This window comes from Cherax quadricarinatus, chromosome 31 (assembly GCF_038502225.1).
Source record: "Cherax quadricarinatus isolate ZL_2023a chromosome 31, ASM3850222v1, whole genome shotgun sequence".
Taxonomy (NCBI): Eukaryota; Metazoa; Arthropoda; class Malacostraca; order Decapoda; family Parastacidae; genus Cherax; species Cherax quadricarinatus.
This window is the reverse complement of record NC_091322.1, coordinates 16,128,772-16,146,453: the sequence shown is the minus strand read 5'-3', so window position 1 is coordinate 16,146,453 and position 17,682 is coordinate 16,128,772. Positions and strand designations below refer to the sequence as shown.

The following is a 17,682-nucleotide window of genomic DNA, read 5'->3' as shown; positions in this document are numbered from 1 at the left end:
GTGAAACATATAGGTGAACAGTATTTAGATAAGGGTAAAGAGGTTTTTGTGTCATTTATGGCTTTGGAAAAGGTGTATGACAGGGTGGGTGGGGGGGAGGGAATGTGGCAGATGTTGTGGAATGTGGCAGATGTTGCATATGTATGAAATAAGAGGTAGGTTACTGAAACCATTGGAGAGTTTTTATGTGGATAGTGAGGCTTAGGTTAGGAGAGAGGGAGATTATTTCCCAGTGAAAGTAGGCCTTAGACAAGATGTGTAATGTCACCATGGTTGTTCAGTATATATATATACATGTATATATATCGGTGGGAGACGGCTGACTTGTTGAAAAAAAAAAAAAAAAGAAAAAAAAAAAAAATACGACATTTAATATATATATATATATATATAATTGGGGTTGTAAGAGAAGCGAATGCTTGGGTGTTGGCAAGAGGTGTGGGGTTAAAAGATAAAGAATCTAAAACAAAGTGGGAGTTCTAACAGTTACTCTTTGCTGATGACATAGTGCTTTTGAGAGATTCTGAAGAGAAGTTGCAGAGGTTGGTAGATGAGTTTGGTAGGGTATGTAAAGGAAGAAAATTGAAAGTGAATATAGGAAAGAGTAAGGTGATAAGGATAAAAAAATTAGGTAACGAAAGATTGGATATCAAATTGGAGGGAGAGAGTATGGAGGAGGTGAATGTATTGAGATATTTTGGCGTGGACGTGTCAGCAGATGGGTGTATGAAAGATGAGGTGAATCATAGAATTGATGAGGGAATAAAGGTGAGTGGTACACTTAGGAGTCTGTGGAGACAAAGAACTTTGTCCATGGAAGTAAAGAGGGGAATGTATGAGAGTAATGAATGTTGCAACAAGGACAAGGCTGGAGGCAGCGTAGATGTCATGTTTGAGAGCAATGTATGGTGTGAATATAATGCAGAAAATTCATAGTTTGGAAATTAGGAAGAAGTACGAGATTACCAAAACTAATATCCAGAAGGCTGAGGAGGGGTTGTTGAGGTGGTTTGGACATGAAGAGAGGATGGAACAAAATAGAATGACTTCGAGAGTGTATAAATCTGTAGTGGAAGGAAAGGTTGGAGGGAGGGGGTAAAGGTGGTTTTGTGTGCGAGGGACTTGGCCTTCCAGCAAGCATGCCTGAGCATGTTAGGCAGGAGCGAATGGAGACAAAGGGTTTTTAGGACTTGATGTGCTGTTGGAGTGTGAGCATGGTAACATTTATGAAGGGATTCAGGTAAACCGGCTGGCCGGACTTCAGTCCTGGAGATGGGAAATACAGTGCTTGCACTCTGAAGCAGGGGTGTTAATGTTTCAGTTTTATAACTGTAGTGTAAGCGCACCTCTGGCAAGACAGTGATGGAGTGAATGATGATGAAAGTTTTTCTTTTTCAGGCCACCCTGCCTTGGTGGGAGACGGCCGATGTGTTAATAAGAAAAATTATTTAAAAGTACTATACTAAGCAAATCATTAAGTAAAGATAAGGTTAGAGTTACTAGTTTGAGTTTCATAATTGAAGAGAAAAATGGCATCCAGTCACAGCTGTTTTATTACTTAAAGAATGCATTTATATTTTGTTTCAGGAGTAGAAGGACTAGAGGCAGCAATAGTTTCAGATGATAAACTTGAAGCATCAGAACCTCTCCACCTGTTTGATTACTACAACAATACATGTCCACTTCAGCAGTCACGTACCATACGAACAGAAGAGGCTGTGCTTATCAGTCTTTGTATTTTGCAAGATAAACTAGTGCCAAAGGGAATGCAGTAGCTAGTTAATATAAAAACATTACAATACATTTTGCTTACTAATATCGTATTGTAGTCATGCCATATGGTGGAAGTAGGTTTGCTTGTGTGGAATGTGCAGATGTTTATATTTACAAATAAGCATCATGTACATACCAGTACTGACATGTTTATGTAGAAAATATTTTCATTGTGCTGTAATCATGTAAACTGGAAAGAGGTACACATTTATGTGTAAGCTGAAAGAGGGAAAGTGTTGTATGAGAAGAAAAAAAGATAGGATGCATGATTATTATATCGTAAAGGTATGGTACTGTATTTCAATAAAGGAAATTGTTATCAACTAAGAGGAGTTGTCCGTAGATATCACACAGCAACAAAAAAAATAATTGCAATTGGAGTTCCAAGTTTATCATGAGCTTCCAGAAATGACCAGCTGATGGTAAAAAGGAATTATATTAGCCTGAAAAAGATCAAAATTCAAAATTTAATAAAGCTTCTAAAACGTGCATTTACACAAAGGTAAGCAGAATAAAATGGATGTAAGTGTATTAACAGTTCATAATTAATTTAAATTCTCCATAGGGAAGTGGAACAGAATTCTTCCTCTATCAGCTATGCATGTCATACGAGGCAACTAAAATGCCAGGAGCAAGAGGCTAGTAACCTCTTCTCTTGTATACATTACTAATTTTAAAAAGAGAAACTTTCATTTTTCTTTTTTAGGTCACCCTGCCTTGGTGGGATATAGCCGGTTTGTCAGAAAAAAAAAATAATTTAAATATGTCTTAATGAAGACAGGCATTTTTGGGCAGTTATGAAGTGGCACAGTTAAATTGTAGCATTATAGTTAACCTTTACAGTACTGCATGTTTTAAATAAATGAGACATTACGTTGTATGTACATTAATCTTTACTACCTGACTTTTCTTGCCAAAAAGAAATTAACTTTCAATACTTTGTGGCTAGTGTGAAATAGCAGACATAACTAAAGGAAACAGATTGCAAGATTCTAAATGGACGTGATTGTTAATATCTAGATAAGAGGGTTGCTGACATAGATTAACTTCCTCAAAGTAAATGCAACAAATTATACAAAAAAAAAAAATTAACACACTGATCATCTCAGCACCAGGGTATGTTTGTTTTATCTGACCTCTCCAACAGTCCTGCCAGACTTGCATTTTATTTTTTAACTATTTGCTACATCAACTTTGACCTTTTCCTTCTTTTCTGCCAATGGTCTTTCCTTATCCCTTCCACCTCACCCATCTACCATCTCTCTCAGTACTAATGTGTACCAGTGAATAGCCCTACCAGATTTAGCACTTTCCATAAGTATAAAAAGATTGTACTGTGGCTGAAAGTATAATGGATTTAGGAGTTCAAAGGTCATGCATAACTCATGATCTTAGTCTTTGTCTGAAATCTTTTAATTTCATAAGTGCCTTTTTCTAGGTAGTAGGTTGGTATACAGCAACCGCCCAGGGAGGTACTACTGTCCTGCCAAGTGAGTGTCAAACGAAAGCCTGTAATTGTTGTACGTGATGGTAGGATTGCTGGTGTCCCTTTTTCTGTCTCATAAACATGCAAGGTTTCAGGTACATCTTGCTACTTCTACTTACACTTAGGTCACACTACACATACATGTACAAGCATATGTATACATACCCCTCTGGGTTTTCTTCTATTTTCTTTCTAGTTCTTGTTCTTGTTTATTTCCTCTTATCTCTATGGGGAAGTGGAACAGAATTCTTCCTCTGTAAGCCATGCGTGTCGTAAGAGGCGACTAAAATGCCAGGAGCAAGGGGCTAGTAACCCCTCCTGTATATAGTACTAAATTTAAAAGGAGAAACTTTCATTTTTCCTTTTGGGCCACCCCACCTCAGTGGGATACGGCTGGTGCATTGAACGAAAGAAGAAAAGAAGTGCCTTTTGTTCTTTTAGGTACACTGCATGACTTAAGATAGCCAAATTAAAGTTCAGAGGCTTATTCACAAGCCTCTTGAGTTATTCTTCTTTCAACAAACCGGCCGTATCCCACCGAGGCAGGGTGGCCCAAAAGGAAAAACAAAAGTTTCTCTTTTTAAATTTAGTAATTTATACAAGAGAAGGGGTTACTAGCCCCTTGCTCCCGGCATTTTAGTCACCTCTTACAACACGCATGGCTTACGGAGGAAGAATTCTGTTCCACTTCCCCATGGAGATAAGAGGAAATAAACAAGAGCAAGAACTAGAAAGAATATAGAAGAACACTTAGAGGGGTGTGTATATATATGCTTGTACATGTATGTGTAGTGTGACCTAAGTGGAAGTAGAAGTAGCAAGACGTACCAGAAATCTTGCATGTGTATGAGACACACAAAAGACACCAGCAATCCTACCATCATGTAAAACAATTACAGGCTTTCGTTTTACACTCAATTGGCAAGACGGTAGTACCTCCCTGGGTGGTTGCTGTTAACCAATCTACTACCTAGCCTCTGAGTTATATAAGAATTAATATGAATCACACTCATCTTGTACACATAGCACATGCACAGTAGCAAATACATTTCTGTTATTAAATTCAAGATAATACTGTACATATTGCCAAGAAAAATATAGTTCTAAAGTCACAGGGTAAATGCCACAGAGCTGAAGTAAAGATCCAAAAAGATCTCAAAATAATAGTGGCTTTAATAATGCAATATTATAATGGGCAAAAAAAGTTCAGGTTATGTAGCTGCAAATTTACTAATACACCAACATCATAAAAATACATCGGAATTTTTGGATTCTGTGAGTTAACCAGAGAATGCCTCATCTGGTCAGCTTCAACATTCAATGTTAGCATGTTTCACTTAGTAGAAGACCTTTAGTAGACTTTGTAGCCTCAATATTTGCTAATTTTATTAATAAAAAATGTGGAATATCATTAGTATTTTTTTCACCCACTAACCAACTGAGCTCTCAAGCTGAAAAATTAAACAAACCTTTAAAATGTTTCAAACCTGCTCTATGCAAATTTTTCCTTCCTTTAGCCATTTAGGAGGTAGTACACAATTTTGTTTTATCTAAAATCAACAATAAATATTTAATATTAAGCCGAATGAAAGATACTGATTCGTTACAGTGCTATGGTCTAGAATAATATGTGTAAGGTTCATTAAGATCAGTGTACTGTTCTCTCATGATATATGATACAAACTGGGGAACAAACACCTCCCCCCTCTAAAACAAAATTATACACAGATATCTGTCTCCAATACAGCATGGATGAATGTGCAGCTGCCAGCTTCAGGGAATCCCAGAAGCCTAGAAAATATGGTGAATGTGCCGATTATTATATGTTTGTACCCATCGGTTCAGAGACCCTCAGCTCATGGGGGGAAAAGTGAGATAAGATAAGATTTGATTTTAACCCCAGAGGGTTAGACACCCAGGATAACCCAAGAAAGTCAGCATCATTGAGGACTGTCTGTCTTATTTCCACTGGGGTCCTTCAGTCTTGTCCCCCAGGATGCAACCTACAGCAGTTGATTAACATCCAGATACCTACTTGCTAGTTGAATGGGGACACCAGGTGTAAAGAAACACTCCCAATGTTTCCACTCAGCAGGGGATCAAACCATGGACACTCAGTGTGTGAGGCAAGAGTATTGCTTAGCAGGCCATGGGACACCAAGTCTCATAAGGAACTAGGCAAAAGGCTCATCAGAGCAACTAAGGATCCCAGAGCAGCTGATTTTCTGTTCAGCAGTTCAGTGCTGCAGTTCAGAGGAGTAATGTCTGTCATATCCTGGATATGCACCCCAACTCTGAGCTGGATGAGATAATTGAAATGCAAATTTTGACACACCCATTGTGTACTTAAACTGTATCCCTCAAACCTTGTGTATTGTATATTTCAACATCTTTGTACTATCAGTGTATCCTTTGAATTTTGTGTACGGTATTCCATAAAATATATGTGTGCATTCATAAAAAATGGGGTGAATAAAAATGGAATATTCAAATGGCCTTGGGGAGAAATTTAATTTTTTTCTTGAAACTTTTTTTTTTTTACGTATTTCTTCAAGGTTATTGGTCCCCACAATTTGCACCACAATTGGACCCTATATACATAGTTCGTATTCGGTATCCAGACCAAAGCTTTGGTGAGATGGGTAAGGAAGAAGGATGGGTAAGGATAGAAATTTTGGAAAAGGGTGGGAGGGGGGAGAGAGGTAGGATATAAAAGGTAAGTGGCCCAACCACTTTGGTGTAATTTAAAAAGTGTACATGAAATGATAAGATATTCTTTAAGAGGTATAAGACTAACCCATCAGAGTCACATAGATATAACAGAATATAAGTACATGACTCTGAATTGGTAGTAATTATACAAGTTGCAATTTTTTTTTTTTTTTTTTTTTTTTTTTTTTTTTTTTTTTTTTTGCGATTGCACAACGGATATTTATGAGACAATTTTATAGAATTCCGTGACAATGGCTTCATATACATAGTACGTACAGTATGCCGAACACCGACATATTTAGGTAAACTCTAAGGAAAACGCCCACCAAATATTGACGATTGATCCTGGAGTTAGCCTGGAGAGGGTTTCAGGGGTCAACGCCCCCGCGGCTCGGCCTGAGAGCAGGCCTTATGGTGGATCAGGGTCTGATCAACCAGGCTGTTACCGCTAGCCGCATGCAGACTGATGTATGAACCACAGCCCGGTTGGTCAGGTACTGACTTTAGGTGCCTGTCCAGTGCCTTCTTGAAGACAGCCAGGGGTCTATTGGTAATCCCCCTTATGTATGCTGGGAGGCAGCTGAACAGTCTTGGGCCCTGGACACTTATTGTGTTGTCTCTCAATGTACTCGTGGTGCCTCTGCTCTTCATCGGGGGAATGTTGCATCTCTTGCTGAGTCTTTTGCTTTCATAGGGAGTGATTTTCGTGTGCAGGTTTGGCACCAATCTCTCGTCTTGCTATTTGTTTTTTACCAAGATATGGCCCATGAGCCAAATATGGGCCACCAAATTGTTTCTTTGACTTGCCATTCCATGTATTAATAAGGAAAAAACGTCCTTTAATCATTATTATGTTGGAGAAAGGCTCCCCAAAAAACGAGGCTTGCTAATCGTCTATTGACCTCGTATAATAATCCATTGGATTATCAAAAAACAAGGCTTGATAATCATATATTGACCTTGTATGATAATCCCGCCAGTCAAATTACCCATCCCTGGATTATACATTCACACGTATGCATATTTACATGTATAATTACGTGCATGTATACACAGTATACATATGTGCATGTACACATAGTATACATACGTGCATGTACACAGTATACATATGTGTATGTACACAGTGTACATACGTGCATGTACACAGTATACATGTGTGCATGTACACAGTATACATGTGTGCATGTACACAGTATATATGTGTGCATATACATAGTATACATGTGTGCATGTACACAGTATACATGTGTGCATGTACACAGTATGTGTGCATGTACACAGTATACATGTGTGCATGTACACACATAGTATACATACGTGCATGTATATACACATATGTAGATGTATTCATAATCATACATGTACTTAACCATACATTCACGTATGTATACATACACATGCATACATAATCACAAGCATACATGAACAACCCTACATTTGCAAGTAAATATATACCTGTGCACATGTATACGTATGCATATATGCACATAATGCAGGTAATATATGGACACATGCGTAAATATACAAGTGTACATTCATACATAAATTCGCAGAATACATGCTTATATACAGACATGTACACACGTCCACATGTACACACGTCCACATGCAAAAGTGTTCATACATAAGCACACCATATTTTTTACCGTATTTTATAACCGCCGTGTTACTGGGACACTATTGGATCACGACAGCGTTGTATGTCCCTTGTGGGTGTGGGTGGGTGTGGGTGTGGGTGTGGGTGTGAGTTGGACCTGACTAGCTTGTGCTGTTGGGTCTGGTACAGTGCTCCATCCTTGAGTGGAGATGACCAGACTGGGTGGGTCATTGGTCTTATCCGGGGGGGGGGATATGGACCTGCTCCGCATGGGTCAGTAAGCCTGTTGCAGTGTTCCTTCTTTCTTATGTTCTTATGTTGTGGGTTTAGCGCTTGGTTTTGGTAATAATAATAATAATAATAATCTGAAATTCTTCCAGTTTAATATATTTGTGGAAATTATTTACATAATTTTCTAAATGCAGAACATATAAATGCATAATATAATAACTGTGTATTAAAATGTGATGCTATTTGGACCCTTCGAGAAATTTTGAGTGAGGGGGGAGGGGCAGAACAGCCGGGGGAGGGGCAGAACAGCCGGGGGAGTGACACTGCAGAGAGGACGCCATATTGAATTTAATGTGTGAACACTGGTCTGAATTGTGCAAAGTAATCAGGTGTTCTCGAAGGTTAATTGGTGTATATCGGCCTCAATCCTACTGAAGAATTGGAGTAAATGGTGTGGAAAACCTTTACAATTCGGCAACAAATACAAAAAAAAAAGAGGACGCCATTCGTAAATTGTGGGCATTGGTTGTCGTGGAAATTCTAATAACAGTTCGGTGTCTTCCCAGCCAAATTTGGGGATTTTGGCCTGAATTTGTAATTAGGAACCCATGTTAATGTCCCCTGCTGAAGAATTGGGACAGGAAATTTGTGGGTATGTGTGGATGGGGAAAATAAGGGATACGACTCGCAGGGAAGTGCGCCAATATTCCTTGCATTTAGATCTCTAGCTGGCCAGTGTAGAGTCTAGGTGTCAGGCAGGTGATGTGGTGTGATCCATCTACAGTAATTAAATGGTAAGTGGTAATACAAATTTCTTTTGTGTACCCAGCAAGCCTAAACAAATAGAGTTCACAATTTTAATTTACCAGAATAGCTGCTTTTAATATTATAATTATTAATGTAATGTCAGATCTAGGTTTTTGTGTGGCGAAGAAGTGAGTGAAATCCCACTTATCTCACCCAGATTACTTGCACATAATAATTCAGGTAATGCCCTGTAAGCCTCATGCAGGTAATTTGTTCAAATAATAATTTAAATAATATTTTGACCTGTTATGTGGTTTCATTGTTTTTCATAATAAGAAAACACTTCTGATTGACCTGACACTTTCAAAGTTGGTGTACAGAATATTACTTGAAGGAAGGGTCAAATTGACGGCGTCCCATAGCTTGATTGGTAGCGCACTTAGCACACACATTGAGTGTCCATGGTTCAATCCCTGTCATGGGTGGAAACGTTGGGCATGTTTCCTTACACCTGCTATCCCTGTTCACCTAGCAGCAAGTAGGCACCTGAGTGTTAGGCGACTGCTGTGGGTCACATCCTGGGGACAAAATTAACCTAAATTGCCTGAAATGCTCTGCATTAAGGGGCTTTCTATATAGTATATCACTGATGTCAGCTATGATATGTATAAGTTGTATCATGTACTTGTAGAAATAAAGGTAATTATTATTATTATAATTGTTATTGGGTAGTGTAGGTGCCAATGTGCAAATTTTATACATGGAAATAAATATATACAATCATGTAGATAGGTAGATAGAAAGATGAATGTAATAACGTGGGAATCCCGCCTCTGGCTGCAATTTTTTAGGAGGTGAATCCTACATAGAAGAAAGTTCGGTTTGTAATTGGAGTGTGTACGTGCAAATTTTATCTTAAACTGATAATGCCTCTACTGATCGGCTTCAAACCTTCAACATTGATATTTTACTTAGAGGTAAGTTCAAATTACGGTTCCTGGCCTTTTTTTTTTTTTAATGCTGAGCGCTGTATGACCCTTGTAGGTTTAGATCTTCTTTTTGATTATAATAATTAAAGATGTTGATCTAAAGCTCATGAGCCTCCTGAGTGTTACAAATGACAGAATTCCTGAGTGTGTTGATCTAAGACGTTTGGTCCTCTTCAAGGTTTTCTTATTATTACTGTATTGCATTCAAGGGTGGAGAGCTACACCCGTAGGGTCTTACAGATCCTGGAGGAATGTTAGGCAATCAAGTTCGATCCAAGGTAATAGAAGATATGTTCATTTCCTTGGATCATGAGCCTCTCGCTGCCATTAAGGCACCCTGAGGACTAAAAGGTGTTGATCTCCAGCTGGAGACATATGAGTTCAACCCTCCTGGGAGGGTTGAACTCATATGTCTGTGCAGGGAGTTAAGCTGCAGTTCCTTTGTCTCTTGTGGTTTGGAGATTCAACTATGTCGCCTGCGCAGGTAGTGGTAGAGGAGGCTGGGGTTATGGGATACTAAGATGTCTTTCTCGAATTACGGAGCTACAAAAAAATATTTGATTACTTCTTTCCCTGCAGCTCTTCCCTAGTTAATAACGATAATAAACTTGTTGAACTAGGCATAAGAATTAACAACTGGGCGTCTACATTGCAAACTGAACTGTTTGCAATCCTAATGGCGCTAAAGCTAACTTATGATACTGAGCTTGACTCTATCATCATTACTGATTCTGTCATCACTGAAAGCTCTTAACTCATATAATGACTCCAACAACATGCTCATTGGAGAAGCCAGGTATAGATACTCAATATTTGATTACTTCTTTCCCTGCAGCTCTTCCCTAGTTAATAACGATAATAAATTTGTTGAACTAGGCATAAGAATTAACAACTGGGCGTCTACATTGCAAACTGAACTGTTTGCAATCCTAATGGCGCTAAAGCTAACTTATGATACTGAGCTTGACTCTATCATCATTACTGATTCTGTCATCACTGAAAGCTCTTAACTCATATAATGACTCCAACAACATGCTCATTGGAGAAGCCAGGTATAGATACTCAAAAATCAGGGACAAAGACATTAATGTACAATTGCTATGGATTTCATCACACATTGGATTACTCCTTCATGATAAAGTTGATATGTTAGCCAAGAAGAGTACCCAGAAGGAGAATGTAGAATATAACTTTGGTATAACTGTATCTAGCATTAGGAATAATATTAGGAGAGAAGTAAATATGAAAATGATGTTATAGGAATGCAGTTAGAAGCCTGAGTAGATCTATAACCCACTATGATAACATGAACGTAGATTAGTATGTTTATGGAGCAACGTGCAATGTGAACAGACTGACTGATGTTGTAGTGGCCAGGCTTAGGCTTGGTTACAAGTATTTCTGGCAGTTTGGGAGACACACAGATGATGATCAAACTAAATGTAAATTATGTGATCAGGCATATGGTCACTGTCTTGAACACTATGTGCTTAATTGTCCACTTATTGAGGAATACAGAGACAGACGGTATAATAACCTATGTGACATGTCAAGATATCTTATTAATTAAAATAAGATACCGGATATACTAAGCAAATTTCCTTGTAAATTTGCTTGTAACAGATAATTGAACTATAGATTTGTAGATATAAATCCATATGTATTCCTGTTAACCCTTTTGGGGACTAGTTCCTGGGCCTTTTGTGTATCCATATGCTCTTGCGCTACCGTCCACAGGATGGATATGGGGTGCACAATAAACTAGCCACTTCGGTGGCAAAAAAATCTGCAGCTCTGTATGACCTTTGTGGGTTTAGCGCTTAACCTTAACTTTGTAGGAGGTTATGCAGGTCGGGGTAGTGGCACAGTGCTATATATCTGGTTTTGATAAAAAATAAAAAATACTTCACGCATTCAAGAGAATAGCAATAGTCCTACGTAATCATGCAAACATATATACATGCATTAGGTGGAAGTTTTGCCAATTTGAGTACAGTTTCTCACAAATCACCCTACTTTTTCTGCCATCCCCACTGACAGCCCCACCTTTGACACAGACTCCCTCTTTGACTCTTTGTCAGCGACAACTTTATTACACCGACTTTGATTTTACTTTCCCTTGAGCACTCCTCGCCGCCCTAACTGATTCTGCTCTGGCTTACTTTCATCTTCGCTAGTCTTTGATCTGGCATAGTACATCTTTAGCACATCCCACCCGGCAGCGATGTATGACCCATGTGGGTTCAGCGCTTACTAAACCACGGTACGGGAGGGGTTAGAACTTATAGCGAGCGAGTCGTAAAATTCCAGGCCAGCGTGTTTAGCGCTTACTTCTGATTGTAATAATAATAATTCTCAAATCAAAGAAATATTTAAAAAAGTGAAGGAGGGAAAAAAATATCAGTTGACACTTATGTCTTTTTTTTCCTACGAAAAATGCTTAGCCTTTTTTGTAGCAAAAGGCTTAGCCTTTTTTGTGAAATTCAAAATAACATTTTGGAATACAATAAATATATGCTGTTATTTAGTTTAGTGTTCGTAGTGAATAAAATTACTAATAATAAAAGCGAAAATAATTACAAATACAAATCACTCTTATGAGTAACGCTTCACAATGAATACATAATGTAAAATGATGTCTAGTCCATGTTGCCCGTAGCTAATAATTCAATTTCCTGTCCTGAAAGAGCGTCTTCAGTCACTCTTACATCACTTTTAAGCCACTTTTTTTTATTATTTTTTACACTCATCTCCCCTCAAGGAAGGTTCCTTGATGTTGGTGAGGGGCTCTTGATTTAGGGAATTGGATCTGTGCTCCAGTTCCCCAAATTAAGCCTGAATGCCTTCCACATACCCCCCCCAGGCGCTGTATAATCCTCCGGGTTTAGCGCTTCCCCCTTGATTGTAATAATAATAATAATTTTACACTCATCTAAGAAGCCTTGGCCTTGAATCTAGTACAATAAATAATTTCCAAGAAAAGGCGTCGTCTCATTTTATACACGGATGATGGGTCATCTTACCTTGTAGAGATTTATCAAGGTAACGTTTCGCTCTACACTGAGCGAAACGTTATCACAATAAGAGCTTAATCTACACCTGTGACTTCTTCATCCTCAATAAACCCGGCAACGAGGTTTTTCAGCGTAACTACCTGGGAGATTTACATTGTCATAATTAACCCCCCCCCCCCACACACCCCTCCCCCTCATTCCTAGGTTTAGCACGTCCCTCCCCTCAACACTATGTAGTCTTACGGGTTTAGTGGCATTTAAATTGATTTTATTATTCTCCCTTTCGTCGAAATTTTCTGCTACATCTTGTGACGAGAAACGAACTGTGATTATGAGCTGAACTTTGGTCATTAGAATTCAAATAGTTTATGTTTAGATTATGTTATTTGTAATATGACTGTTAATTAGTGTCTATATCAACAAATTGTATTCATAATAACACTGTTTGGGTAACTGAGAAAGAGGTAACGATGGCATTAAATTAATAATGATGTTAATAATTGTGTTAAAATAACTGGATAATAGAATGATTTTACGTTTTGTGTATCAAAAACCTTCCTTCCACCCTCCCGGTAAATTATGACTTTTACCAGTTTTGGATATATCTTAATGAACTGTGTAAAGTGCTTGAAAGTTACGCTACACCAATGTTGTAAATATTTCCAGTGCATTCTTGTACACCCATTAAAGCTGTCACTGTTTTTATTAGCGTGTCTGCTTGATCCTACCCTCGTATATATACAAGCAAAGTTGTCTTCATTCTTATAAGTTACAATGCTACCTAATGACCGACAAGTAAAATATTACTCACAAAAAATAAGACCCCCAAAATATTATCCTTACATTTCCTACGAATTTTATGCAATTTATATAATTTTTATACATTATAATTATATATTTTAAGGTATACTATGTGCCCGCACCAACATCACCTAGACTTTTATGTTTATGAAGTTCATGCAATATGTAATGATAATACGGTTTTCCTTACCTTTAAGTAACAACAATATATCTTATGGGGATGAGGAAAAGTTCGATACATAACTCCTCTGTAACTAACTCTCTGGTTATGAGTTATTTATTTATGCTTGGCTGCAAGTACATTGCTGAAAGTTCCTTGATATACGATCCCCTTGTCACGCGAGTGCAACATCACGTTATATCTAGACTAGAATTCAAGAACACATGTAACACCATCAAGACAGGTTGATTTTTAAGGAGCAGACATAAGGATAACACAGCACTCATCCATAATTCCACCAGGCAGCGGTCACTGCTGCCATGACCTACCATAAGGCCTTTTGGCTGCCCAAACTTCATGTCATGCCCTCAGATACTGGGAAATATAATTTCCAATTTATAATATTAGGACTTAATTACTTCTACCTAAGGTAAGGTCGAGTATATACTGAAAATAAGTATCTAATTATTATATTCTTTATTATTAATATTTATTATAATAGGATAAAGAAAGAACATCGAGTTATGCTAGTTCTATTAACGTATATCATCTTAAGATCTTAATGCCATATCGTTGAAGATTTTAACTGGCTCCACATTACACTGCATGATAACCAGTAAGATTTCCACAGTAAGATAAATAATAAACATATTTTTTATCATTAATGAAACAATTCTTAAATCTCACATTTTAAATAATAAATTGATTAAGTTATTTATGTTGTGGAACTTGCAAAAAGAGTAATAACTATAAGTTAAAATAAACTGATTGAAATTCAGAGTGTCTTCATGAGGTGCCAACTGGCCTGCCTGAGCGAGGAAACAAACTTAAGAAGTTGGTAAAGGTGAACGTGTTTTTACAGAAGCTCCACAATAAACAATTATTTTCCCATAACAGAGAGTCTTTATTGCCGTAGTATCTTTATGAAGTGATACACGAATATCTTCTGGTCTGACGAAGGGAAGAACTTAACGTTTTAGTGTGTCTACTTGATCTATATGTGGTTGCAGGTGTTGATTCATAGCTCATGGCTCCGCCTCTTCACTGGTCGCTACTAGGTCTGCTCTCTCCCGGCTCAAAGAGCCTTATCGTACCTCTTCTTAAGCTATGTATGGATCCTGCTTCCACTACTTCCAGTTGTGTCCCCTTGTTGCTGTGTCGCATCTCTGAAATATTCTAGTCCTGTTCACTTTCTCAATTCCTCTTAGTATTTTATACGTCCTTATCATGTCCCCCTATCCCCCTGCGCGCGCGCGCGTGTACTCACCTATTTGTGGTTACAGGGGTCGAGTCTTAGCTCCTGGCCCAGCCTATTCACCGGTTGCTACTGGGTCCTCTCTCTCCCTGCTCCATGAGCTTTATCATACCTCGTCTTAAAACTATGTATGGTTCCTGCCTCCACTACATCACTTTCTAGGCTATTCCACTGCCTGACAACTCTATAACTGAAGAAATACTTCCTAATATCTCTCTGACTCATCTGTGTCTTCAACTTTCAATTGTGACCTCTTGTTTCTGTGTCCCCTCCCTGGAACATCCTGTCTTTGTCCACCTTGTCTATTCCGCGCAGTATTTTATATGTCGTTATCATGTCTCCCCTGACCCTCCTGTCCTCTAGTGTCGTCAGGCCGATTTCCCTTAACCTTTCTTCATAAGACATTCCCCTTAGCTCTGGAACTAACCTTGTCACAAACCTTTGCACTTTCTCTAGTTTTTTGACGTGCTTTATCAAGTGCGGGTTCCAAACAGGTGCTGCATACTCCAGTATGGGCCTGACGTACACGGTGTACAGTGTCTTGAACGATTCCTTATTTAGGTATCGGAACGCTGTTCTCAGGTTTGCCAGGCGCCCATATGCTGCAGCAGTTACCTGGTTGATGTTGGCTTCCGGAGACATGCTCGGTGTTATACTCACTCCAAGATCTTTCTCCTTGAGCGAGGTTTGCAGTCTTTGGCCACCTAGCCTGTACTCTGTCTGCGGTCTTCTGTGCCCTTCCCCTGTTTTCATGGCTTTGCATTTGGCGGGATTAAATTCGAGAAGCCAGTTGCTGGACCAGGTGTCCAGTCTCTCCAGGTCTCTTTGAAGTCCTGCCCGGTCCTCATCTGATTTAATTCTCCTCATTAACTTCACATCGTGTGCGAACAGGGACACTTCTGAGTCTAACCCTTCCATCATGTCGTTCACATATACGTTAACAAATAGCACTGGTCCTAGGACCGACCCCTGTGGGACCCCGCTCGTCACAGGTGCCCACTGTGATACATCATTACGTACCATGACTCGTTGTTGCCTCCCTGTCAGGTATTCTCTGATCCATTGCAGTGCCCTTCCTGTTATATGAGCCTGATCCTCTAGCTTCTGCACTAATCTCTTGTGAGGAACTGTGTCAAAGGCCTTCTTGCAGTCCAAGAAGATGGAATCAACCCACCCCTCTCTCTCGTGTCTTACTTCTGTTACTTTATCATAAAACTCCAGAAGGTTTGTGACACAGGATTTTCCTTCCATGAATCCATGCTGGTTGGCGTTTATACTCTTGTTCCATTCCAGGTGCTCCACCACTCTCCTCCTGATAATCTTCTCCATAACTTTGCATACTATACACGTCAGTGACACAGGTCTATAGTTTAGTGCCTCTTTTCTGTCTCCTTTTTTAAAAATGGGAACTACATTTGCCATCTTCCATAACTCAGGTAGTTGCCCGGTTTCCAGGGACGTGTTGAAGATTGTGGTAAGTGGCACACACAACATATCCGCTCCCTCTCTAAGGACCCACTGGGAGGTGTTGTCCGGTCTCATTGCCTTTGAAGTATCGATGTCCCTTAGCAGTTTTTTCACCTCCTCCTCATCTGTATGTATGTCCTCCAACACTTGTTGGTATATTCCTTGCTGGTGTCCCCATCTGGTCTGTCCCCCGAGAGGCCTTCCTGTCTCCACTCTAAATACTTCCTTAAATCTCATGTTGAGCTCCTCACATACCTCTTGGTCGTTTCTTGTGAGTTCTCCACCTTCTTTCCTTAGCCTTATCACCTGGTCTTTGACTGTTGTCTTCCTCCTAATGTTGCTATACAGCAGTTTCGGGTCAGACTTGGCTTTCGATGCTATGTCGTTTTCGTACTGTCGCTGGGCCTCCCTCCTTATCTGTGCATACTCATTTCTGGCTCTTCTACTAATCTCCTTATTTTCCTGGGTCCTTTGCCTCCTGTACCTTTTCCATTCTCTGGTGCACTTAGTTTTTGCCTCCCTACACCTTCGGGTAAACCAAGGACTCACTTTGGTCTTCATATTATTTCTGTTTCCCTAGGAACAAACCTTTCCTCTACCTCCTTGCACTTTGTTGCTACATATTCCATCATCTCGTTTACTGATTTTCCTACCAGTTCTCTGTCCCACTGAACCTCCTGCAGGAAGTTCCTCATACCTGTGTAGTCCCCCTTTTTGTAGTTTGGCTTTTCCCATTCAATTCCTGTTACCTTCTCCTCTTGTAACTCTACTATATAATCAAAACTCAGAACCACGTGATCGCTAGCTCCAAGGGGCCTCTCGTAAGTGATGTCCTCAATGTCTGAACTGCTCAGGGTGAACACAAAATCCAGTCTTGCTGGCTCATCCTCCCCTCTCTCTCTGGTAGTGTCCCTGACATGTTGATGCATGAGGTTTTAAAGTACCACATCCATCATCTTGGCTCTCCATGTTTTGGGACCCCCATGTGGCTCCAGGTTTTCCCAGTCGATCTCCCTGTGGTTGAAATCGCCCATTACCAGTAACTTTGCTCTGCTCGAGTGAGCTCTTCTTGCCACCTCAGCCAGTGTGTCCACCATCGCCCTGTTGTTTTCTTCGTACTCCTCTCTTGGCCTCTTGCAGTTCTGTGGTGGGTTATACTTCACTCCAATGACTACTTTATGTTCTCCAGACTGAATTATACCTACTATGTAGTCTCTTTCTCTAATCACGTGCATGCCTTCCATTTCCTCAAATCCCCATCGGGTTTTTATGAGCAGTGCAACTCCTCCTCCCCTCTACTCCTTCTATCTTTTCTCAGGATCTGATATCCCGGTGGGAAGATTGCATCTGTTATTGTCTCAGCTAGTTTTGTTTCTGTGACTGCTATGATGTCTGGGGATTTCTCACTGATTCTTTCGTGCCACTCCTCATGTTTATTCATTATTCT

General features: G+C 39.5%; 1 protein-coding gene across 5 annotated transcripts in view; it reads left to right on the top strand.

Annotated features, from left to right (window-relative positions):
* The window catches only part of LOC128698196 (putative methyltransferase C9orf114 homolog), a 40,074-nt gene extending 35,404 nt beyond the window's left edge, over window positions 1–4,670 (top strand). For 3 of the 5 annotated variants that reach the window (XM_070090220.1, XM_070090219.1, XM_070090221.1), the window contains exon 6: window positions 1,588–4,670. In XM_070090220.1, coding sequence (XP_069946321.1) covers window positions 1,588–1,775 — 188 coding nt within the window. In that variant the 3' untranslated portion in view covers window positions 1,776–4,670. Of the gene's footprint in view, window positions 1–1,398; window positions 1,490–1,564 lie in introns of all 5 variants that reach the window. The other 2 variants (XM_070090222.1, XM_070090223.1) reach the window with 2 other exon arrangements.
* The last annotated feature ends 13,012 nt before the right edge of the window (window positions 4,671–17,682 follow it).